Here is a 26,498-nt window from a genome sequence, read left to right as displayed (position 1 = left end):
CTTGTGATCTCTCTCCATTTGTCCGTTATATTTGCTCTGTATTTGTCACAGTCGGATGCTTTGTAGTTGTGTGTGTTCCTTGAGATGATTTGAAAGAAAAACAAGATGAAAATAGGGTATTTAAATAGTGAACACTGCACGCTGGATGGATATTTTACGTGTAAACAAGATAAAAATTGGAATATTTCATCTCAAGTGTGACTTTCTGGAGAATCATGGTTTCATTACCTACTGTAATTGGTCACTATGGCGTTAACTACTGCTGCTGTTAATTGTAAAGTTGTTTTTTTTACTGGCAGTACTGCAGTATAACACCCAAATCGTTCACATGCAGGATACAATTCTAGTTGACATTATTATATGCGAGTACTGTGACTTATTTCAGGCAGCAGAGCAGTAAGAATATTCTTCTGTGCTTTGGAGGGATTTACAACATTTGGTAAAACCTGAAATGAGACCTGCCTTTAATAAGCAGCTAACCCATTTAAAAGATTTCACTGACATTGCTTTCAGTGCGGTTTGGAAGAGTCACATGAGGATCTGATGCTCCTGCAGTTCTGCACAAAATAACAGAATACATAAAATTTATAGCAGATTGACAGTTTGTTTTTTTTGTTTGTGAACCATTATGTCAGTGCCACAAATCACACTGCTTAAATGTTGTTTTTCAGTAACTGTGGCACTCTGCAGTGTCTGTTATGAGAATGTGAGCTGAGCAGCCTCACCTTCAACAAACTAAATGCAGATTATCCATTCCAAAACACGGTGAATGTCAGCATTTGTTTATTAGCTGTGTTCACCAAATGCTTCTTCACAGTCTCTGGAGGCTTTAAAGATATTGATTCCTCAGGGTATATGTAAAGGTTTTTCAAGGTATGTGACAAGTGTTGGGGTGGGAACATGTCGTAATGAAGGTGAGGAAGGCGAGGCAAAGGTTGTGTTGACAGCAAGTATATTTGGACTACTGCTCATGCCTCCACACACGCACTCATGAGATGACAAATTACATTAAATCCTTCATGCTTTGTTCAGTTTAGAGCAAAACCATTGGAAGACAACACTGTGGCGTGTATTGGTAAAGCTTGTTTACCAGCAATCTGACTGACAAACCCATGACACATTCCTACTCCCCAGACAAGTCATTAGATTCCCTCTGGGCAAATTAAAGCATATGTCCACAAACACACGCGTGCGCAGGCGCGCATTTGTCCCTCGGCGATGCATTACCCTTTAACCACCAGCTCACATCTGATAATCTGGTCACTACACAGACCCACATGCAAACATTGCTACATGTGAAAAGAATCTGGTGTTATGTCATAGACTTGTTTTTTGATACATTATAGAGCTCAGTTCTGCTTTTTCACAGAGAGTCCAAAAAAAACTGACTGATTTCTGTCAAGGACAACAGAAAAGATGGGGATAGAAGGAAAGTAAGTAAGAGTCTGAGCTGTTTCATGGTGTAAACAAGTAGAGATGAGATGGACACTTAATTAGCAAGATAGCACTGTCCAATAAATGGCCTGTAATGGAGTGGTAAATAATGCAAAAGCATTATATATAGATATATGTTAATAGCATTAGACATGACAGCAGATCCTGGAGTCCACAAATACAATCTTTTGAAAGAATATAGAAATAAGACCATTGGTCTCCTCCAGTATAAGGTCTGTTTAATTTTAATTACTCCAACTTCCCGGTCTGAACTAGCTCTATTAAAACCTGCTCCATTAAGACACCGTTATACTGCTCTGAATAGGCATGGCATTGCTCCTGGATTGTTTTTTTTTTAGATTTGAATTAAATTCCTTTTATCATTTCACCAAAAACTAGAGGTCATGCTTGTCTAATTTACATGCAAGCATGGATGTAAGTCTGTTTCCTTTTTAGAGTCAAAGTTTCCTCTTTAAACAAAATGGGGCTGAGGCTGGCTCTGTGGAGCTCATTGGTAAGCTGTGCTTAAACGGGTGAACTGAAAAGCAGTGTCATTCACTGTAGCTTTATGGAAGGAGATTTTTCCTGTCTGCCACAGAGGGAACACTGCAGTCTGAACACAGCATGCCACCTGAAATAGCAGACTGCTTCAAACATGCCAGATACTGTATACTGTTAAACCCATAGTAAAATGGGAGTGACGAAGAAACAGTAGAAAATGCAACGAACACCAAGTATTTTAAGTATGTGTCACCAAAGATGGTATTAAGTATTATAAAGTATTTAGAAATGGGGGTGAGGATTCAAGTTTCCCATACAGAGAAGAAAGCCTGGTTCCCACTTGAGTCTGCTATCCGACACCAACCTTGGTTGTTTGCGAGTACAACCAGACACAAGCTGAGTGACCCGAGTGAAACCACCGTTTTTCTACAGAGCAATAAATCCTTCACCTTCAGTGGACAGCTAAAGTAGGATATTTTCTACTCACTCTCTATTCATTACTCTTCTGCTCTATAATGACGGTGCTTGATGAAAAATTAAAATCTCACTAAAGTTATTACAGTTCATCTCGATACAGAAAGGTTTGTACCAGATAAAATCCATTCTATAGATGTTAAAATAGATGGAAAGTCAGATTATCAGTCATCCTCGGAGGATCATGGATTAGTTCCAGGATATTTGAGTATATACTGGATGTGGACCTCTAATTGTATTTAAAGTATTGGTTATTGTCTCAGATCACAAGAGTATAGTACACACTGAACTCACCGCGATAGTAGCGTACATGTTTGTTATTTTTACAGTAAATAAAAATCTATCAACTCCTGACAGTAGCAGAAATCAAAATAACCTGAAGACAAAAAAATCATAAGGCAAAACAATTATTATCACTAACAGACACAAAATGTTGTGTAGCTTTATCCATCTGCAGCAGCGAGTCCAAAGTCCAAACACCAAAGTCCCCAGGCAGCAGGCATCAGGAGTAATATCCATCTGGCTATTGTCTTTAGTGCATGAACAAATCCCCAAAGTGGTTTCTTCAGTGTTTGGGCTGCAGTTTGGTGTGTACAGGAAGTGTTGAGGGCAGCAAGTCCAGTCAAGTCAATTAAAGTATACTGGTTTGTTGGATTTTGCGCCACATCAGTCTATGCTACAGTGCTATCAGTATCAGTAACACGCAGATGATCCTGGTGACAAATGGAATAGTCTTACACTGGTCTATTACTTTCAGCTGTATGTATTTCTACAGCACAGAGTCAAAGTTCTCTACCAGAGCTACACTGGCCTTTCACAGAGAGTGCGCCTCCACAAGAGCGAACAGCATTCTTAACAGTGACTGCTTGCTGTCTGGACTGGTTGAACAAAGTGTATAAAAACATAAAGACAGACATGAGACAGTTAAGTGGAGAAGAGACGAACAAAGTGGCAGGAGGCCAGGAAAACAAATTCAAACAAAATGAGCAGAAAATGCACAACACAACACAGAGGAAAGGAGGATATATACTGTGTCTGAGGGGAGATTCCTCTTGAGGAGACCTTGTTCGATTTGAGGGTCTAAGGACAGCGCTGGTTGTAATGCTTTACAGATTGTTGAACCCCTTGAGGCAAATTTGTGATTTCTCATTTTGGGCTTTATAAATAAATTTGACACAGGACAACAACCCTAGGGGCACAGCATCGCACAGCTGATAACCATGATTGTCAAGAATCCAGCCCACTGCAACTGCCAGCACTCCATCTCATAACACTGTACCGCTGCTTCTCTAGAGGCTGCATCATCACACTAGCCTACATCTCATCTCCTGACCGCTGCTAAACTGATGAACTCTTTCATGAATATGTCAGGCGGGAGATATTCGGGACACCATGTGAAGGTAACCACATATGTGTGCAGAGCCCTCTTTTGTCGACCTTGTAAACAAAAAAAACTCTCAGCTCCAGCTCTGAGCGAAAGTCAGAAAGTCAGATAGAACAAGGCTCGTTCTATTGCTTCCCTCTCCTCCTACAGAAAATGTGACTGACCTTTCAATTTCTTTTTTTTTCTTTTTTTTATCAGTGATGGGTTTTTGTTACTGTAAACACTGTCTCACATATGCTTTCTTTCTTGAAGGATCATAGCACTGAATAAAAATGTAAAGTGAGAAAAAACCCTTCTCAGCTTGTCAGATGGGGGACAACTTCATACACTATATCCATGGAACACACCTGCTCTGGATCTCTGCAAGCACAATGCTCATTTCAACGTGATTATTTATTGACATGTTTGTGAAGCCCAGTTAAACAGAAGGGGACAACTCTGCACCAGTATTAATGTATGGACTGTTGCATGAATTATTCCTTGTTTTCTTGGGGTGTAGTTAATCAGTTTCCTACAACTTTTTTTTAAACCATCATTATTATCCATATAAAACCACATGTGTAGAAACTCAGTGTCACAAGAACTGTCACAAGGTGTGGGCAGCCAAAATCTGAAGGTGAATTTGAAGGTCGATAGATAGATAGATAGATAGATAGATAGATAGATAGATAGATAGATAGATAGATAGATAGATAGATAGATAAATAGATAGCCCCTCAAACCCAAGTGATGTCACATCCTTGCTGCGCCTCCCCTGCAGTCTGCTAGACCTGAAATATGTGAATATTTCCCCTCTCGCTCAAAACTTTTTTCCTTGGCACTGCCCTCAGTCGGAGCACCGGGGAACGGTGAGTGTGATGCCGGTGAACGTGTGGACGCTGTGCCGCCGCCGGAGCGCTCTCTCTGCGGTTCGACAACGATAAAAAAGAAAAAAAAGAAAAAAAGAAAAAAGGTGAACAGAAGGACAGGAGCTCTATGTTAAAGGACTGCACCTTGGAGAAAAGTGGCTGGCCGGAGCCCGTCAGCATGCGGGTCCTGTTGAGCGTCCTGTACCCCGTCCTTTTCCTCATCATCTTCGGATTATATCCCTCCATGGTGAGTTTCTTATTTCATTCTCTCTGCTCGTTTTCTGCCACTTGTTTCGTCTCGGAGCGAGGCTCTATACTCATGACTGCATACTGTCAACAGCTATTGTACTCGGGTTTGAGGACTTACAGCCTGTAGTGTCTCTACAGTAACCATCACCCCAATACGTGCCACTGTTTCATGTAAGGAGGCTGTTATGCCAAACTTCACTGAAAAGTCCCACAATTTAATATTTGCCATCATTTGCCATCAGTGATGTAAACTTTATTAGACAAGATTTAAGGAGCTTTACAAATCCACAGGAGGCACAACACTTCGGGGTAGGTTCAATGCACCTATTTTCAACTATTAATTTAAACTTTGAATAGTAGGCTAATCAGTACGCCCGCAGTCCTCCTCCACATACCTAGGCGGTAACAAGCCGTAATAATCAGTTCTACTGCTTCTAACTTCTGAGGGCTTCTGAAAATACAGTGATAAATAGTAGATTATGCCTATGATGTCCATTCGTGTAGTTATTTAAATGCTGTTTTAGGCGGGGATATTTATTTCCCACATTAGCAACAAATTATTAAACTGCCACATTTGCAATGCAGTTTTGTCATTTTTTCCTCCTGAGGAAAAATGTCCTGTATCAGTCACATCGTGAGCACAACATCGAACTAGCGTCTCTGTTTTCCTGAAAAGCATTGCGCTAATTGTATGCAGCAAATTCAAGTTCATGCTGAAACACAACATTTTCTTTTGTGACTAATCACCTGTTATTATCCATCCACTTGTGGATCTAATTCTGTTTGTAAGCTAAACTGGTTATAATGTGGTATATAATTGTGAGAGGAAGTACATATGGCTGCACAAGCATTTCAGCACAGGCTACTGATTGTTTGCTGTTTAATAGATGGTGATGCAAAGGGTGTAAAAATGCTTCTATTTGTGACTGATGGTAATAGTTCGGCAGGAACATGGTTATGTCACAGTGACACAACCTCCTTCTCCCCCAATGAAGACTGTGTCTCTTCTGTCTGAATTTTATACTGTGTGGTTTGACTTGTGCTTAACTTTAAGCAGATATGAGGAAAATGGAATAGCATGTGCAGTGAGTTGTAGTGTTGTACTAAGGAAAAGATGGAGTAACTGAACTCTGCTTACAGTCTCTTATAATTAACGGATAAATCAATGGATCTTCTGAAGGTGTGGGTGTGGAGCTGTCCACTCTCTGGTGCTGAAACTTCACTGCACATTGTCTGTGGCTATGCAGCAGCCCACAGAGAGGGAGAAAATCCTGTCCATCCGTTCACACGCATAGTGCTTCATTCAGAGGGTTGAGATTCATCATGCTGTTGTCAACCAATTGGTCCATGGACAAGTAATGAACTGATGGCAGTTTTGTTATCAGTTCATCTTTTATGTCATTTATCAAGTGGAACTACCAAATGTCTCCTAGTTACAGCTCTTCAAATGTGAGGACTTGCTTTTGTTATTTGACCAGTGGGTACACAGAAGAGCAATTTCACACCATCAGTTTTGTTACTCTATAGGTTAATCAATTTATTGAAAAAGTAAATGATAGGCTAACCATGAAAATAATAATAATAATAATCGCATCTACATATTTTCGTCACTGTGTTTACGGAGAGCTCTGGATATCTACTGTGTCATTTTCTCTATGATTCAGAAATTTGTTTCTGAAGTGTTACCTGTGGTTACCTATGACGACTATCATCCAGTTCAGTTTCTATCTTTCATCTGTTTATGATTAAATCAATGAATTCACCACTGCCGTTGAGGAAAGTGAGACATTGCTTGAGTGAGGGCTGCATGCAAATTGCTAGCATGGCCCCAAAGGCCTTTACTTCAGGGTTTAAAAATTATCGGGAAAGGCAAACCTTTTATGGCATTACACTAAGCTGGAAATTATTGTCACTGTCACTCACAGGCTGTCAGACCCTGTATACAAGGTTATGCTCATTTTTTGTTAGGGCTGGCAGCCGTTGCTTCTTGGCATTTAAGTTTAAGTATGTCTTAGTGCTGCCTTTTTGATTTTTATCCCACAGGTTTAAGTTAGCACGGTTAAAATGATGACAAACCCAGATCTTTCCTGAAGAAAGTGCTAAAGCTAGGGCTAATGGTGTGGATTTCTCCTTGTGGTGGTGTGGCAGATATTATCTCTGCAGTGTACACAACTGATCCATAATGAAATATTTGCATAGTGTAGTTTTCCTTTATGGCCAGCCGAGTAATTACACAGTGGCTGCTAACGGCACTGTGTTACTCTCATCATGATCAAAATGATGACTGGAATTTATGTTTTATGATTACACATTATATTGTGCACCTGGAGGACATATTGATCAGAGCAGGAAGAGAGACTTAACAGACTTCAGGAGTCTGACGTCAGGCCTGTATCGCCCATTTAAGATTCAATAAACACATCTTTGTCATCACAGCTACTGGATGTAATTTTGTCTAAAAATCAATTTTGAGATTTTGGATTGAATCACACTGATTTGATGTAAGTGATGTTTTTTTTTTTTTTTTGATGATATGATATTTTCTTAGAGTTCATCATAAACCTTAATTCTTCTGAATATGTTTGTATCTTTTTGGCAAACAACAAATGATGTGCATGGATGCACTGAGCAAAACCAGGGTGAGAGTAATGTGAATGTTTTAATGTACAGTTTCTCTCTGGGATTTGGTTACAGCACCAGTGGGATGGAGCTTTGTGTGGGCACTTGCCCTCTGTATTAGCTGTTTTGAGTAGGTGGCAGGCACACACACACACACACACACACACACACACACACACACACACACACACACACACACTTGCACTCTAAAATACCAGTTTATTGAGTTACAGTTTTCAGGCTCAGCTTCTGTTAAAAGGTTTCAGGTCATATAATCAGACTTTGATCACACTTAAAAAATTTGATTTGAAATGTGATCCCAGCTGCAAAGGCTGCAGAGGAGATGCTATTTCCTCTCATTTATATGACATATTGTTGATCATTAATCATAAAGCATAGAAAGGCATTCTTTAAAGTTATTATTGAGCTGAAGGGGTCGTCTGCCGAGGCTGATGTCATCCTTTGCTTGTTTGAAATCCTTATTCAGCGTGCATTAGCATTTATGTGGCCGATACACGCAGCCTTGGTAGGGAAATTGTCTGGCACAGATGCCATATTAAAATATGAGAGATGCTGTGGGCACACACCTTCACATGCACACAACCATTTAGCGATGGGAGCAAAAAAAAATGCTGAAGGTTTCATATTTCACGTCACGTTTCCACCAGGGGCAAAATTAAAGATGACACCCTCTAACTATGTGTCAACACAAACAAAGCAAACATCTAGCCGCAGGACTGCCATTAGATTCATTAGCTGTGATGCTGCATGTTTCATGTTGGAAGCAGGGAGGGGGTTGTCAGAGCGGTTGTCAGATGGACTGGAAATAAAGAAAGTTAGTTCACCAATGATGGATGTGAATCGTTTACAGAGATGTTAGACTGTTTGAGCCTGTGTGAGGTTGTAATGAGCTTTCTGTCACTTTAAATTTTTGCTATGGGATGTGTCAATTGTATGTGTGGTCGGCACACTTTGTGAACATCCTGTTCAATAGTAATGATATGTCTACTTATTGACAGTGACAGATGACCACTAGTTATATCTGAACAATTTTCTGTTTTTGCATTTTGTTGCTTTGTCCTTTTTCTTGTTTCTAGTTTGTACTATTAATTCCAATTTAAAGAGGTACATCCACACAACCATTATTAATATGTATAATTATGAAATGCTTTTCTTTTTATATATGATTATTATGACAGTTTATAGCGACTCTCCCTTGTTGTGAGCTCTTTTTCGCTCCTCTGGGTGAATGCAGCTGTGTTAATAATAGCATAAGCATAATTACAGGAGTTGAGACATGATGTTGAAACTACCAGGGGCATAGTTATGGCCCTCTCTCTCTCTGTTTCCGTTATAATTACTATAATTACAGCCCAAGCAGTCTCCATAGCAGACACATGTCAGTGGATTAGAGCTGAAATGCTGGACTTGAGATGAATGGAAGACATTTGTGGACTCACTGAATTTATACTGTACTCAGTCAGCCAGAGAGATAATTATGGGCTATGCTTGTTAATTTCTTACTAGCACAGATAAAATGTAATATAATGCATTAAGTAGTCATATGATGTAGTAATATGAGTCACCTAAAACTTAAATTGAGTTAAAGAAAAAGTAAACACAAACTTTTATAAATACCAGCAGGTTTTTGTGTAGAACTGGCTCACTGACCATTCACTAAATCCCATCCCCCTTAGTTACTGTTGCTACGCTTTCTGTGCTCACAGAGCACATATTTAGTTTATACTCATAACAATGGCAGATTTACCACCTATTAAATTTTGAAACAGTGATTTCAGACAGTAGCAGGATTCTCATGCATAACCGACAACTATCAGTGTTCCCAGCTGAAATGATGACTTTTACCGAGGTAATTAAGCTTACGTTGGCGGGTGAAAAACACACACTCTGGCTGACTTTTTAATGTCTCGAGCTGACTCGATAGAAAATGTTGTAAAATGGGTCTTTATAATGCGTTTGATGGCTACATACATGATATGGTGCTAAAGACTGAAGCTAAAGCTGCATGTCCCAGGCAAAAAGCCTCCGTCTTCACCAGGTGAAGATCCCTTTAGAAAACATGTAACTAAAGAAATAGGATTGTTCTTGAATTCCAGGGCATTATAGCCCTGTATTTTAAAAAGAGAAAAATGTAAGATCAGACTCTTATTTCATTCTAACATCTTAAAGACTTGTGCGTAATTTCAAACAGTAGGTTTTTTATTTTTTAAATTATGAGAGATTTCTATAAATCTGACTAACTGGTCTCATTTAAAGAAAGTAGGAAACTTGCTGCCTTGAAAAAGTCAAGTAAAGTTAACCATTATTTTAGAATATGTCTTAAAATGTAATTGTTTACTTTATTTTGTTAAGCAAACTAATGTAAATGTAAATTGGTGGTAAATTGCTCTTTCCAGGTGTTGGTAACTTAAATAAAAAAGTTGGTGTGACTTCACTCAACAGGAGAATTTAGGAAACCAATCGCCTTACAAAAAAAGTAAACACAACAAATAAAAATGAGTCAAAAAGGAAAAACACGTAAAACATGCAAGTCTACGCAGGATAGGTTAGGCCTGGATCAAAAAATCGATTTTCATTAATCGTGATTTATATTTGAATAATCCAGTATCGATTCTTAAAATCCCCAAATCATTCTTTGCATTTGTGCCTTTTCTCAGTAAATGTGTTCATCTGTGCTAAATGGTGTGTGTCTGCAGTGGTTACTTGTTAGTGGTTCAGTTCGTGCTGCATTATGTGTAAAATGTCTACTTTGTTGAGTTATTGCAACAAGCACAAAAAGGTTATTTTCAGGTGACAGCTGCTGTATGATGAGCCGCCCTCAGTCTCTGTGAGGTGAATAGTTAGACTCTATGTGGACCTGCTGCAGTTTACAGGAACGTAATGACTCAGGATGGTCAGCTGACTTTGGCATCTGAGGGACAAAAATACTGCAGACTGATCTGAGCTCAGTTTGTGTATGTTGAGGAGATTTTATCTCTGGCTATGAGACATGAGGCCATGGAAGTGGAGTGAACAGTGTGTGGATTCTACTTTATTCAGTCTATCCCTGCCGGCGAGCAAACACCAGCTAACAGCTATGTGCAGATGTCAGGCTGATGTCCCATCAACAAAACAGTGCAGATGAATCAATGAGCCGACTTTCAGTTTCTGTCCTGTCTGTCCTCACAGTGATCATTTCAGTGGGTGTCATCTGCTGCAGACAGTCTCTATAGTCCAGCTGTATAGGTTAGCATTTATTTATTGGCTGGCTGCAACAGTGGGGCCAGCCCAAAAAGTCTGTCGTTGACTGAGTGATGAACTTATTGAGTGTTGGAGTTTCCCTATTGGCTGTTGCTGATTCAAAATGAATTAGTGTAAACAATTTCCATTACATCATCAGAGGGGCATTACAGCCGTTGTTTACAGCAGTTCTTCAGCTATGCTCTTCAATTTTGCACATTGAACACACACTGTCCAGCCATAGTTTTGATCTAGCCTTGTCTTTTAAATATCCAGAATGATGACGCCCGTGTAAATGGTGCAGGTTTTTATTTCTCCTGCTCATCTGTTTTGCACATGTACACCTAAAGAAATATAAATGAGTCATGTTTTAGTCATTTTACATTTGCCAAGGATAATAACTTCAAATTATAATTTAGCCTATGTGCACGTCACACACCTTCATATTTTTGCTCACTTGTTGAATGTAGAAGAAATTTTGAGGGTCGAGTTTTGCTCGCCACTGTCTCTCTGCCCTTTCTCAGATAGCCTGAGTGATGACAGTAGCATGACAAGTACATTTTATGGCTTTATTGTCATCACAAACAAAACATTAATTATTTAAATTCAATAATTAGTGCATTCACAATATTCACTCAAAATCAGCAGGTGAGGCACGTAGAAACAGCTATTTGTGGCTTGCAGTTCTCTCTCTCTCTCTAGCTCTCTTGTTGATTGTCCCTTCACGTCCCTGTTAAGGCTGAAATTTCCATGAAAAGGCGGCAGGCTAATAAACCAAATCAAGTGGCATGTTCTGTCTGTCTGTTTATCGATCTCCTCTGCTCTGTTTAATCACAGCGTGGCATCTACACATGACAAACGCTTAAATGACAGTCAGCTGGTTGGAGTGTGTGTGTGTGTGTGCATGCATCAGTGTTGCAAGCATCGGTTATATGCGGGGGCTGCCAACGTGAAATTATGGCAGGGAATTAAAATGTAATATTGATTTAATATTACAAATAATAATAATAAGCTATTACAAAAACACACCCAATATTTTTTTGACATTGGCAAAGTCATAAGCTATTGACAATCGCTCTGATCCTGTTAAAAGGGAGTTTTTCCTCCCCACTGTCGCCAAGTGCTTGGTCATTGTGGGAAATTTCTCCGGACTATTGTAAGGTCTTGACCTTACCTTGTAAAGTGCCTGAAGATAATGTTTGTTATGATTTGGCGCTTTATAAATAAAATTGAATTGAATTAAATTGATGATCGTCAATCACCAAGATCACCATCCATCGGCATAACCCTAGTGTACAGGCTGTCAAATGAAATAGCATGGCAAGTTAAAGTAGCCAAGTTAGCTAATGTTAGCTAATATTAATATTAACTAACATTAGCATGAGTCTAAATTGAGTTTCAACTTAACACCACACATGCCAAATATGGCTTTACTCACACGCAGTTGAGAATAATGAAGTTGTAGCTGAAAAAAAAAAAAAATTATTACATTTAAATAACGTACCTAGAGATTCAACAGAACACCCTGCTCCCACAAACGTCCAGCACACTTAGTGAACTTAGTTTTACACTTTAAGTTTTTCATCAAAAATGAGAAAACCACTCAATTTACATTATTGAAACAGGAAACTATAAGTAAAGTACACAGGTAACTATAAAGAGGGCACAGATGTTTTCTTGTTGTGTGATGAGAGAAAAACTACAAAGTGCATGTGCTTTTCATAGCCTGTCATTTTTTAAACATTTAAGCCCACAAACTAATGTAGTTAGTTAATGATTTGCTCTGTGGCTTTGGAAGTCACTATTGTAGGGGTGAAACTAGTTAGCCAGGCATTTAACAGTTGCAACCTACGTTAGAACAGATAAACACACCATTTCCATTCCTTACACCTGTGCTCTTGTCTTTTTGTAGTATTTGTTTACCTCCCAAACTCTTCAAATGTTGATGGCGCCCACTCACTGAATGAAAATTGCTTAAACCCAAAAGAATTTCAAAAAAATTGTATATTTGAATTTGTGTTTCCCCAACTGGCCCCGCCCCCATTTCACCCGACAGACTTTACATTATAATGACATCACAGAAATAAAATTCACCTTTAAAGGCTATGGGAGAGTTTTACTTACATAAAACCTGGCAGTGGGGAGTGAGATGACAAGTTGGCTGCTTTGTGGCATATTGTGTGTTGCACAACATTGCCATGCATCATGACTGTCTCCTGGACATCCGTAACGCATCAGGCTCCGCAGAGAAGTGTTCTTTATTGCTACCTGGTAAATCCGCCACATTGTTCCCCATTCATAATGGTCGTAATTGTGATACAACGTTGTGATTCAAAACTCAGCCCTTCCTCGCCCCTCCAGGTGCACAAAGCTGCTACGTGCGTGTGCCGGGACTGGGCTCACCGGTCAGTCACAATATGTAATAAACTGGCCACAAATAGAATGAAATTCTGTGTCAAACACTGGGCCAATAGCGATTCACCAAGGAGCAAGCGCGCCTGGTTTTGGCGCCTCTGACGTCTATAAAGCTACTGTACAATAAAGTTCAATACCAGTCTAAAATGTTAATTATAAACAAACGTTTTTGGTGTAAGTTCTTCAAAACCAATGAACAGTCCATAAAGTAGTTAGCCCGATAACTGCTATATATTTACAGCAAGTGCCCATTTGTCCTGCTTTTATTTGAATTAATAAATTTAGGCACATTCTCTCGAAGTTGCTGAAAGGCAAGTCATTAACTGCAGTAAAAGTATAGGAAGTAAGTTTAAGAGAAATAGTAGCAAATAAATTGCAGTATAACTTCAAAGAATCTCCTGGAATGCATTGACCATACTAATGTGATGGTATCTTAAGAGTTTAAAGCAGTATTCTGATGGTTTCATCCAAGTAGATCTTATAATTGGAATTATTGCCTGTTGCTCTGGTTAAATTAAACCAGTGCAAACACATACATCCATAAGTTATGCATAATCCTTCGATCCTTCTTGCTTCAGCTACAGGAAGGAGGCTGAAGTGAAACACAGCTTTAACATCTCAGCATTCAGACCACACTGCTGAGCATAATTAGAAGGAGAAAATTCAAAGGTTGCTAAAGAGCAAGAAAGAATCAGGTGAACTGCCTTTGCTGCATCATTTTGTAACATGTGACCTTGTCTAAGCCTGCAGATTCTGTGACATTAATTAATATGGAAGCGATGTCCTTTTCCAAGACTTTCTGAGTTTCTTATGCAGTACTAATGAGCATGCTTTTACTTTACAAACACTTACCCAAGGAAGCTGCCAAGACATGTGCATGTGGATGACACAGATTTAATTTGCGCATGAATTAAAGAAGGGTGCTTATCCCGGCAGACTGCTCCACCACAATTACGGAAATAATAAGTAAAAATCCCAATTACAGAGCCTCCTCTGGTAAAATGTATCCCAAAAGAGTAATGCTTCAGATGAGGGTGCTTAAAGAAATTCAAAATGCACCAGTATTCACCAGCATACACTTCGTCATCCTGTGTTTTAATTTTGGCTACACTGATTTACCCCACTTACTCCAACATTCTGGTGTTGAGTGTGGACACTTCTCTAATGACAAGGAATAGAGGTAAAAAAGAATCACTGAAGCTTTAGACAGCCTCAAACCTGGCTTTATCTCAGCTTACTGTGAAATAACTTTATGTGGGAGCACTGTCACAGCTGTTTAGTATTCTGCTTGTGTGTGCATGTGCCATTCAGTGTGGCCTGGAGCTGTCCACTAGCTTTGCTGCACCGATAATGTTTGATGACTGTTTCATTATCATCCTCCGTGGTGCTTGTGACTGACATGTCGTCTCGTTCAGTCAGAAGACTCATCGAAGCAGGCCCTAGAGAAGAAGCACGAAGGTGTGAACAAGATAATGCTGGAGCTCATTCAGAGGCTGTCTGGGGCAGAATGTGCCGAGCTCCTGCAGAATTATCTATTCAATCTTCTCTTTGCCGGGGTCAAAAACGGCAAGAAGGTGGCACGCCTCTAGGAAATTAATCTCCCTGCACGCCTTTCATCACAGTCACATCTGAGAGAAAAGATGGCTTTCTCTTTTGCTGTCTCTTTCGCCCTCCCCCGAGCCTTGCAGAGTATGCAGCATCTCTTTGTCAGTATTTTTGTCTGGGACCTTTTTGGCCTCAGGATTATTGCTGCCAGGATTGCTGTTGCTGCTGTCTTTAGAGGTGTTACCATTTGTCACTGCTGTCTTAGATGTCTGCATCAGTGTGGTTACAGAGCTGGCTGCACATGTGAGTTCATCTTCCCCTGCCATTAGAGCTAAAAATGTTAACTCATTTAAGCAGTATGATCATCAGTTACAGTACTGACATGCGCATTCCACTTCACTTGCCTCCAATACCTTGGTGGGTTTTTGTTTGGACAGGTTGATCGATGACTGGATAGATAGCATCTGTTTAGGTCTTTGTCTGTGGCAGGCAGGACAGCAGTATTGTTGTGATATGAGATTTAGTTTTGTTGGCAGCGCCGGCACTTGGATTTGTTCCTAAATTTATTAACTGGGCTTTTTTTGTGTTTTAATGTCATAAAAATTCCAATTTTAACATGGAGATCCAGGTTTAAGAAGAGACCGACTCAAAGCAAAGACTTAATCGCCAGTTGTGCTGTTCTATGAGATTTCCAGTTGTGACAAAGAGCATCAAAAGAATCTGTGAATTCTGAGAGTTATCTCCAGACAGCACTTCCATTATACTTCCATTATATGCCCATTTGTTGTCTCTCTGCAGCTCTAGGTGATGCTGCTGAAGGAGTTGGTTACCTCCAATGCTATATTTCAAGGCTGTATTTATAACAGATTGATTTCTGCCATTGCCACTGTCATTCTTTTAATTTTTTAGCACCGATCTCTCACTCATACTGCTGCAGTGTAGCAAATGGAATCAGCCATTATGAGACTGGCAGAAGGAATTAGATCAAAAGACCAAGGCTATACACAGCAGGGTGGAAATTAGTTTACAGTGCAGTCAGCTACAGTATATGAACTTGCTGTGAATCTTGGCAGTGCCTAAAACAGCTTCCCCTTAGCACTAAACAGAATTGTTCCTCAGATAGAGTCCAAGTCTTAGTTTTGCATGCAGGAGTGCAAAGAGCAGCAAAATCTATCAAATCATAAGTGCTGTGATTTCACAGAAGTGTTATTCAAATTTTGTGAAAATTACTGGCGTAGAAAATATTCTAAAATATATAAAATACATATTCATGACAGAATAACAAACTGAAAATGGATTCAAAATATTCTAAAGTATCCATCCAGAACATGCTCAGAATGAAACCTACTGATTTATCTAAACAATATTGATAGAAAAAGAATGATCTTTTTAATGCAAAACAAAACAACAAGAGGATAAAACAAGGTTCTTTTAACTGGAACTGAATGATGTGCTTGGAAAAGTAAAGCACGAAGCAGCACTATCTAATATTCTTCCCCTTTCAACAGTGTTTTCAGTCACAGCTCTGATGACAGCAGCTAATTCTCCCTGCCATCATTTACTTACTCATTCTTAGCTGTGTTACACCAGTATTAACCTATCTATTCAGTTTTACTCCCTCATTGACTCCCTACATTTTTCCCTAAATCACACTAACAGGTTCAAGATGAAGTTAATGGTAATTGTGTGATAGCCAAGGAAAAATACATTCATGTTCAAGACAGAATAACAAACCGAAAATTAGGTGTGTAATTGGTAGGATACCTGTCTGCTGCGAAGAGTATCTTCCACAGGGAGGAATTAAATACCACTATTGTTTACACTGTATCGGTGCACTGTTGACCATGTATGCATTTATTGAGTGATCCATAATTAGGAAAGTAAAGTCTACGTTATAAAAACGTCTGAAACAAATTCATGGCAGTCCATCCCCAATAGTTGTTAAGATGTTTCCGTCTAGACACAACTGATCGACTCACATCCACACAGCCACGCTACTAGCATGGCTGAAAAGCTTCTTCTAACGTGACTGTAAGATAGGTTTTTCTGAACTACACTGTTCAATAAACACAACACACACATAACACAAACAACAAACCTGTGGCTGGCTACAAGATAATAATACATAAAACTGAGCATGTTATTTCAGATTATGTTAATAAGTTTTCCATTCTTTTTCTGTCATCTGTCATTTCTTGTCGGCTCAATGAGAGATGCAGTCATAATATAAAGTACTGTAAATGCCAAACCTGATTTCACTCAGGCATCCTAAAGCTGTTTATGTCCTCATGAGTTGAAAAGTTAGAAATGAAGAATAACAGAGAGATTGACATGTAAAAATGGTTTAAATCAGGTTTAAAGGTCCCATATTTTACACTTTTCCGGGGGTTTTATTTGTTTTGATATCCATAAGAAGACACAGTATATTTATGGAAATCAAACTTAACCACTGCACACTCAAATGACTTCAATGTGACTTTTACTGACAACGCATTTTGCCTGTGGCTTCTTCAAGTTCACTCAGTATAATTACAAGACTTCACAGACATTATTAATTTTAAGTTTACTAACTATATACGCAACACAACAGCCGCACAAATAAAATGCGTTGTTCACTCTCAATAATAGTCACAGTGAAGTCATCTCAGTGTGCAGTGGATTTTCCTGTGACTTACCAGCACCTGATCGCTAATATTGGCTGTGCATGGGTAGTTTTTTTCACAGTTATATAGAACCACATTTGTGGTTTTAAGTACTAAAACCATCTCAATCTAGTTTTACATCTCCTCTTTCAGGCGTCTCTCTGCAGCTCTACCAACAATAGGTTGGTGAACCAATTAAAGAGCTCTGAGCCTCTCTTGTAATTTCTCTGTGGACTGAATGTTTTGATCGTTTCACAGTATTAATATAGCACTTAGACCTGCTTTATATTCCAAAAAGACATGGAAATCTCACTTTATACAATATGGGACCTTTAAGTTAAAGTTTAAAAAGTAATTAAGATTGCCGTTAACAGAATGATCCGTAATGTTTTGGGTGTAGGAATAGATTTTTGTGTAGGAGACAGACAGCAGGTAAACATGTAGAAATCAGTCTCAGTTGCACTATAAGATACACATCTAATCTGTCTTAGTTTGACACAATGGCATGAATTATTGTCTCTTTGAAACCTCAGGAAGTGGGATTTGAATACAATCTAATTCAAAGTAAATGGAAAACTCTTGAGTGATATAATAAAATTAATGTTTTTTGTTTGTTTACAGTGTTTACTTTTTAAACTGCCCTAAAGTCTTGCTTTTATTGGCAAGCCATATGATTGCTTTTCCCCTGTGAAAAGTGTTGTTTAAGGGCTGGGAGAGTATTGCATATCAACCACAATTCACAGAGAAAACTGAAAGCTAACTAGGTGTTAAGAAGTGATCTGCTGCAAGTTTGATTTTACTCATAGTACATTTTTAAATGGAATCATTTAATGACTATAAAGCAAAGGGATAGTTAGTTAGCTGTGTTTATCATAGCATAGGTCATATCTCAGATACACTGGTCTGATTTTAAAAAAAGGTTAATGATTTAATGATTTAATGAAGAAATCTTTTGAGAAACCATGGAGGGATGGTACATTTTGCTGTTCTTCTCTGGTTTTGACTGCAAACATATTGAATTCTGGCACAAAATATTGTTTATTGTCGTCTTCAAAAAATATTGATGAGTGCAGTATATCAGCCATGAGTCAAACCTTAGCAAAGAGAGACTGGGAGCATAGGAAACATGAATGTGTCTTGCCAACTGGTTATGTGTTTGCATGTGCATTACATACTGTATGTAACCAATCATGCGTGTGTGTGTGTGTGTGTGTGTGTGTGTGTGTGTGATGCCTGTGCAGAGAGCAGAACTCTGCTGGGTGGCTGGGGAGCACTTTGAGCTGCTAGATGCTGTTTTGTGGGGATGATTAATGACTAGACTTTGGCGTGCAGCTCTGTGAAACCATTGTAGCCTTAGAGCCTGATTTTCTATCTAACATAGTGCAAGATAGAAAATATTGAAAAACATTCACCTCATCTTCACCTCATCAACAAACGCGTTTTCATAAGTAAAATACAATATTGTTGAACTGCACAAGGTAAAACATGTTGTTCCCCATGTACAGGTAGGAAACAGTCCTAGTTTAGGGTAATCAAATGAACCAATGTCAGCCAGTGCTTGTATAGAACTGGTTGCACTATTTTATGCTTGTGCTGTCATGCATTAGTGAGGGATTTGTAATCAATAAGTCAGCATCACTGAGATGGACTTGACTGCCAATAACGCTTGTGAGCCTAACCCTATGTAGTCCCCTCGGTCCGTTTCTCTTTCATTTACTCTTCGGTACACGTTGGTGCCCTTCCTGTTTATCCCTCACCTCATCTCATTATCTCGTGCTGGCTGCCTTTGTACTTCCCTGTAGTGATATATCTGCCTGAATGCCTACTCTTTTACCTCTATCTCTTTTTTCTAATCGACAGTCAAGTCGTCTTTCGTTTTCTTTGTCAGCATTGTCCTCTTTTCTTAGTTTTTTCAGCTACTGTTTATATATATATATATATACATATAACCACCTCTTCAACTCTTCTGTCTGTTCATAAACTCCCCCTCCTGTGCCACTGGGATTATAATGGATGACAAAGTTTACCAGCAGAATCCTTGGTGGCAAAGTACATAAATATGTATATGAATACAAAGGCGTCTTCAGGCTTGTTTGTCTGTTTTTGTTGGATTGAAGCGTCAGCTAAATCTCTCTATTGCTAGAAAGTGAATGGCCACAGGTCCTATGAATAACTGAGAAAAAGTTGAAGTTACTCGAAGTTCACGTCTCCATTTTTCAAAGTTCCGCACTTATTTTTGGCCAGACACTTCTCCCACAGTTCTAACATGGCATGTTAGTGACGTAGTAATAGGAAAGTTTTTTATTATAATCATATTATGAAATATGATTAAAAAAACCATGAGCCTGTTATATGCAGGATTATCTACTCCAACCTATACAGTTATGAGAAATAACGCACCCAGCCGCAGGGTAATTGACTATTTGTTAAATCCCTTTCCTGACCAGTGATGGTCTAATCACAGCTTAGCAACTGTAATTAGGTGCAGCAGGCCTGTAAAGCTTAAGATTTAGCACGGGCCGCATAAAGACTGATACTCCAAAACCAAAAACACAAGAACAGAAGTTTAAGGAATGGATATGTATATATGTGTGTATGTGCATCTGTCTTTTCTAATGTAAGCGGCAAATGTTAGCATATCTAGCTAAGTAGCTTACTACCCACAGTAGTAACCTAACCCAGCGTCAATGTAACTTTCAAGGAGTGGGGTAAAGTATAGGTATAACGTAGTGTCTGGATCCATGAGGTGTTTCTATAACAATGACTAGATGAAAAGATAGATCGTTATCTTGTTTGTGGTGTATGAGCCAATCCTGAGATCAGAAATAACCTCAGGCTCTTTGGTTAGTACGGGGGCAGTTTGCAGAGATACAACAGAAGACCAGCAAACTTTTCCTCACAATGCTGGGCTCCCTTTTACGACACAATACAATACAATACAATACAATATGTCAGGGTTTGAGGGGTAAGGCTGGACCCAGAATGTCTCACCAACACATGGGAGACGGTGCAAAAGGTTTATTTAAACAAAAGAGCTTCCACAACACTGGTGAAGCACAGGGAAACACAAGAACTTAAACAGGAGACATGAACCGACAACATGAACAGACCGAGGACAAACCAGTCATGAACAGACTGAGGACAAACCCAGAAATCAACAGACGAACTGACCCAGACAAAGGGGAGCACAAAGACTATATAGACACAAGGGAGGCAAGGGTGATTGAACACAGGTGAAACACATTAGTGCGGGGCAGACAATCACCACACAGAAACAGGACCAAGACAGGAAGCAAAAACAGGGACACACAAGGAAACCAACTACAAAATAAAACAGAAAGTGAGAAAAGTCCAAACAAAACTAACAAAAAGGTGTCTGCCATGGCAAACCATGACACAATACAGTACAATACAATACCCTGAACAAGAGCCACCTGTAATGAATCTGCAAGCAGAGGGGCAGACAGCCTTTAGGCATTTTGGAGTGGAAGCAGCCACATGCCTATAAATTATGCCCATAATACAGAGCTGAGAGAAGGCTTGCCTCCTCTAACCTCTTGCTATAAAATTCTTCTTTCTGTATAAGTTACTGCAAGTTTCCCCTTCAACCCTCTGTCAAATGTATTCATACATGCTTAGATGGAGAATTTGCCAGAAATCCAGATGCCTAACTGTTTGTAATGAGGGTATTACCTCAGTAAAGTAGCACCAAATGAACTAGTCTGGGGATTGACTAATGAGTGTGTTTAGCCACTGTGAGAAACTGGGGGTTCATCAGTATTCATCTTAAAAGCATCCAACCTTAAAAACAAAGGTTTTTTGCATGGTTTTAATATCCACATCAGAATATACACCACAGATGAATTTACTGTAAACACAAAAACACAGCGGACCTAAAACTGAACCTTAGGACCTTGTCTGTAGATGTAGCTTTTACACATGGCACCTATCAGACATGCAATATCAACTAGTTATTATATTTTAAAATTGTGAAATTGTTCCTGATCATAATTTGAAACAGTGTTTGTAGCTGCACACCACTGGTGGAGTCTGCCATGGTTCTTTCACAGTAGACGCATTTATAGCAGCATGTCTTTGTTCATACACATAGAATTACTTACAGCTTTCAAAAGAGAACCAATATCACATAAACAGGAAATTACTGACTTAATCTAATATCAGTGTACCCTAGTGTGTATTTGATTCTACTTGCAGACTATTGCCCCAAAGGAGGGCTGGCAGGTGTACAGCTCGGCCCAGGATGCTGATGGGCGCTGTATCTGCACAGTGGTGGCACCAGAACAGAGCCTGTGCTCCAGAGATGCCAAGAGCAGACAGCTGCGCCAGCTACTAGAGAAGGTAAGCACAAGTTAAGGAGGGTGTTTACCACCCCAGTGCAGCATATATACACAGAGGCACACACAGTCTCCTGGTAAAGATGGGAATGATGGAGGAATAAAGCTGCATTGTTCTTTTAGGTACACTGCTGCACTGCTGCTAGGCTTTGCCACGTTTGTTCTTTTTCAACAATAGGTTGTTATACATTCAGGCTCACACACAGGTTCACCAGGGAAAAGCCATCAAAGTGCCTTTCAATTAGTTGCAGTGAAAGGAAGGAGAGGAGGGAAGGCATCATCTTTTCACTTGTAGAGTTACCTATACTATACAACGAAATGTCCAATTAGTGCACGATAACTCCGTTATTTATCGTGGCTTGTCTTATTCTAGGTGCAGAACATGTCTCAGTCCATTGAGGTGCTGAACCTGCGAACTCAGAGGGATTTCCAATATGTCATGAAGATGGAGAACCAGATGAAGGGCCTGAGGACCAAGTTCAGACAGATTGAGGATGACAGGAAATCCGTCATGGCCAGGAACTTCCAGGTATGTACAGCAATGACCTGGTTTGGTAAAATGTTCAAAGGAACTAACCCTTTTCAATTTAGTTTTTACTTTTTCAGCTGAATTGATTTGTGCACTATTCATTTCACAAGTGCCATTTTGAGCTTAATTCAGCATAGGAGTTTTTTTTCTTAATTATATTTTTTAAAAGAGAACTATAGAAAACAGGCAAATTAATGGATCAGATTCAAACCAGGAAATGTTATTTGTAATTGGTATACACCATGGACCAATGTTTCATTAAGATACACCGCATGTTACATTTACATTTAGCTTGAGGTTTAAATCAGTGCATTTGGCTCATATCTACCCAACACAGTCTTCTTTGAGTTTTACACAGCCAATGAATCCTGTGTAATGAAACCTGTTTGCACAGTGTTGCACTATCACTGTCTGTGTGGCCTTTTTAATGTGGATATATTATAAATATTCAGCCGCATCCAACTGGCAGATGGATCTCTTTTCCTTTATTTGGAGATCCTCTGGATAAGTTGCACAGAGGAAGATGTTGACAAAATTGAGGACAAAATTCTTTGTCAGTTTGTGGACCTTTTATGTGAGCAAGAAATTAAAGAGAATATAAACAAAAAAATGTTCAGAAGCTCTCTTATTCAGCAAGCGCTCACATCTGTGGCTGTTTCAGGGGCTGTTTTATTGCTGCATTTGCCCGGTGTGGATTGCACTGCACAGCTGGTATGGGAATAAGAATATCTCTGGTGTGGCATGTTGCTACATACTGAACGAGTTGGGAAAATAACTGTGTGGAAAACCACGAGCTTGGTTGACCACCAACAAATATCTTGAATATCGTATGAAAGTTGTATCATAGTAAAAAATTGCACCATCACACCATTCTACATCCTTCCTCCTCTCTCTGTTTTCCATTTCTGCTGCTGTCATTGTCGCGTCGCAGGAGCTTCAGGACAAGATGGATGAGCTGAAGCCGCTGATCCCCGTGCTGGAGCAGTACAAGATGGATGCTGCGCTCATCTCCCAGTTCAAGGAGGAGATCAGGAACCTGTCAGCAGTGCTGACAGGAATCCAGGAGGAACTTGGGGCGTATGACTATGATGAGCTCTACCAGAGAGTCCTGCGATTGGACAACAGGCTTCGCAGCTGCATGGGCAAACTCAGTGAGTAGTGAACACTATAGGCAGCTGGATGGTAGTATGAGTTATCTAAGTAAGCTGGCATATTCCTGTATTCTAGTAATGCAAGTGTCCATTGTTTTGTACAGTCTATTCAGAGATAGCACTGGCAATGGTACGAGTAAATATAGAGCACTAGCACAAGTGGCCAAATTGTTACATCCATATTGTTGCCATAGTAACAACTTTTGGTCCTCATGGTTTACTGTTGATTTGCTGCTGCAGAAGAAAATAGTCACAGGAGAAATGTAAATAAAAATGATTAAATTGTACATCTTTGACACCCTTTCTTGTAGTTTTAAGCATAAGACCACAAGAGAAGTGGGTTCTTTGTTCATTCCAAGGCACCATCCAGGCTACCTTTCAAAGCCTACTCAGTTGCTGCAATGCTTTCCTCCACACCAAAATTTGTTTTCCTTCAAAAAAATTAACTTTTTTATCTTGATTCAGCTTATGCAGATAAAGGAAAGAAGCAAATTTGCTTCCCTTCCTGCAGACTGTTGGTGTATTTACAGCCTTTTGCTCTTCAAACAGTAAAATGTGCCAAAACCTAAAAAGCTACTGAAAGTATCATGTTGTAGCAAACTGACAAAACAAAATGAAGAAGCACCACCGGAAAAACATATCATTTTAATATGTTTTAACACTATTGACAGAGAAAGAAGGTCTGGAAGAGTTTGTATATTTCAGCTGCAAGTTTTACACAGCATTTTCATTTTATTGTAATTAAAGACTAATTTGATAGGTGTGCTCAAAGCAAATCTGTTGTAGTTTACCAAAACAATCTGCTCATAACTAAAGATTTTGATGGAGGTCTATCTACTAGCTTTTTGATAGTCTTGAGCTGCACTGAAAAAAATAATATTGGATAGACATAAGAGAGCTGACTTGCCTTTGGCTACAAACAGTAGTTGCACCATTGTGCTTCAAGTTAAATAAAGCAGCTTGCTGCCAGTGCTATCTTAGTATGCACAGAGGGCACACTCTCTGGTGGCACAGGCATGAAATTGGCTTGAGAAATCTAGTTAGAGACAAAAACCACCACAGCACATCTTATCGCTGCATTTCTTTATTAACAGCGTGTGGGAAATTAATGAAAATCACTGGACCTGTTACAATAAAGACATCTGGAACCCGGTTTGGGGCATGGATGACTGATCCTCTAGCATCTACCAGAAACAACAGGGTGAGTTACGGGCGCAGGGGAGTGCTTTCCAAGGGCTGTGCATTGTGTGCAATATATGTGTTGTGTTTTCAGAGTAGGCAGAATATCACAACAGCAGATTTTAGTAGTTTCTAATGTGGAGTAGAGTTTTCATATTCTGTCTTTTTAAAAATTGGTTACAAGGAGATTAGTTTTGATTGTTTATCAGGATGTATCAGATTTGAGTTTGGCTCACCATCCATTCTCTTCCAATCTCTTCATCCTCTCCGATGTAGGTTTGGTATATGGACAGTTACACCAACAGCAAGATTGTGCGTGAGTACAAGACAATGGAGGACTTTGTAGTAGGAGTGGTTTCTCGAACCTACAGCCTTCCATTTAAATGGGAGGGAACCAATCACATTGTGTACAATGGATCACTTTACTACAACAAGTATCAGAGCAACATTATTGTCAAGTACAGCTTCGAGACAGGCAGTGTGCTGGCCCAGCGAGCTTTGGAGTTCGCTGGCTTCCACAACATGTACCCGTATACATGGGGAGGATACTCCGACATTGATGTCATGGCTGACGAACTGGGAATGTGGGTTGTGTACGCAACAAATCAAAATGCTGGAAATGTTGTCATCTCCCAGATTGACCCCGACACCCTGCAGGTCCTGAAGACGTGGAACACTGAATACTCCAAGAGGAATGCGGGCGAATCATTCATGATCTGTGGGACGCTCTACATCACCAACTCTCACCTGTCAGGAGCAAAGGTTTACTACGCTTACTCCACCAAGACTTCAACTTATGAGTACATAGATATTCCTTTCCACAACCAGTACTTTCATATCTCCATGCTTGACTACAACGCCAGAGAGAGAGCACTGTACGCCTGGAATAACGGACACCAGGTAATATTTAATGTCACCCTCTTTCATGTCATAAAAACTGATGATGACTCCTAGACATCCTGCTTCTTTTCCAACTACAACTAAAGCACCATCATTTGTGATACAAGGACCTCTAAATTATCCATGTTTTCTTTTGTCAAAAGTGGACTATGGTATCTTTACTTGCCATTACTTGAACTTTTCTAATTTGTGGCTTTGGATTCTTGGCTGAATTGAGCATGGACACCAATGACTTGATACCTTATTGGAAAACACGTTATACATTTTTTTACACTTTTCAATTGCCGCTGATCTGACTGGTATCCCTTATTTGCTCCGTGTTTGGTCTGCCAGCCAAAGACTCTTGATAGCTGTTGCATGAAATGTCCACATTTTGTCTGCAGTGATTCCCTATAATGTATCAGTGTTTTTGTTGCAAATCAGTTTTGCTTACAGTGTTTGCATTTTTGTCTATTTAAAAAGTCTATTTAAAAGTATTTAAACCTTAAAAGGCAACCTCTCCTACATATTAGCTACCATGTAAAACTAGCTGATTATAAAATATAGAAGCCAGTCTTTTAAAGATGGGCCTGTAAATATTGCTGTTATGTATGTCTCTGTGGCAGAAAAACATTTGTATTTTTTATAAAAACAAAACCATAGAATATCTGTACATTTTCATGAAAATAAAAGTATTATACATTTCATTAAAATGGTTTTGTCTGGTAAAATTGATATCTGCCAAATCAATTGCAAAATATAAATGTTAGTGTTTTTTTTATCCAGAAAAAACATGCTGAAGCGGCCAATGCGGCATCCATGGATTTATGTTTATGGTCATAATCTATAGTCACATGTCTAATATACTTACTGCTACGTATCTCATGCCCTTTGCCCCACTTCATTCATCCTTGGTTATCATAGCAATGGAGGATAAAGATGGCTCCATCTGGATACTATCAGTCGTACTTTGTTCTAAACACTGAACCACTGTATAACACTATGGGGTGTTTATGACCTGCAGTCTTGGAGTGTGAATGTGAGCCTACAAAAT

General features: G+C 39.4%; 1 protein-coding gene across 1 annotated transcript; it reads left to right on the top strand.

Annotated features, from left to right (window-relative positions):
• Positions 1-4,524: 4,524 nt before the first annotated feature.
• On the top strand, positions 4,525-26,254 carry olfm3a (olfactomedin 3a). The gene is made up of 6 exons (XM_056363798.1): positions 4,525-4,888; positions 21,567-21,710; positions 22,080-22,235; positions 23,167-23,386; positions 24,481-24,587; positions 24,842-26,254. Exons 1-6 carry the CDS (start codon positions 4,769-4,771, stop codon positions 25,517-25,519), a joined length of 1,425 nt encoding a protein of 474 aa, XP_056219773.1. The 5' UTR covers positions 4,525-4,768; the 3' UTR covers positions 25,520-26,254.
• Positions 26,255-26,498: the final 244 nt, after the last annotated feature.

This window comes from Seriola aureovittata, chromosome 20, assembly GCF_021018895.1.
Source record: "Seriola aureovittata isolate HTS-2021-v1 ecotype China chromosome 20, ASM2101889v1, whole genome shotgun sequence".
NCBI classification, from domain to species: domain Eukaryota; kingdom Metazoa; phylum Chordata; class Actinopteri; order Carangiformes; family Carangidae; genus Seriola; species Seriola aureovittata.
The sequence above is the reverse complement of the archived record's forward strand: the minus strand, read 5'-3'. Positions and strand labels throughout refer to the sequence as shown.

What these genes read in the sequence shown, in the direction of transcription:
- olfm3a (XM_056363798.1), top strand. Translation starts at nt 4,769, where the DNA reads ATGTTAAAGGACTGCACCTTGGAGAAAAGTGGCTGGCCGGAGCCCGTC. An exon ending in TCGGATTATATCCCTCCATG is followed by an intron (nt 4,889 to 21,566) that starts GTGAGTTTCTTA and finishes TTCTACTTGCAG; the next exon opens with ACTATTGCCCCAAAGGAGGG. An exon ending in CAGCTGCATGGGCAAACTCA is followed by an intron (nt 23,387 to 24,480) that starts GTGAGTAGTGAA and finishes CTTTATTAACAG; the next exon opens with CGTGTGGGAAATTAATGAAA.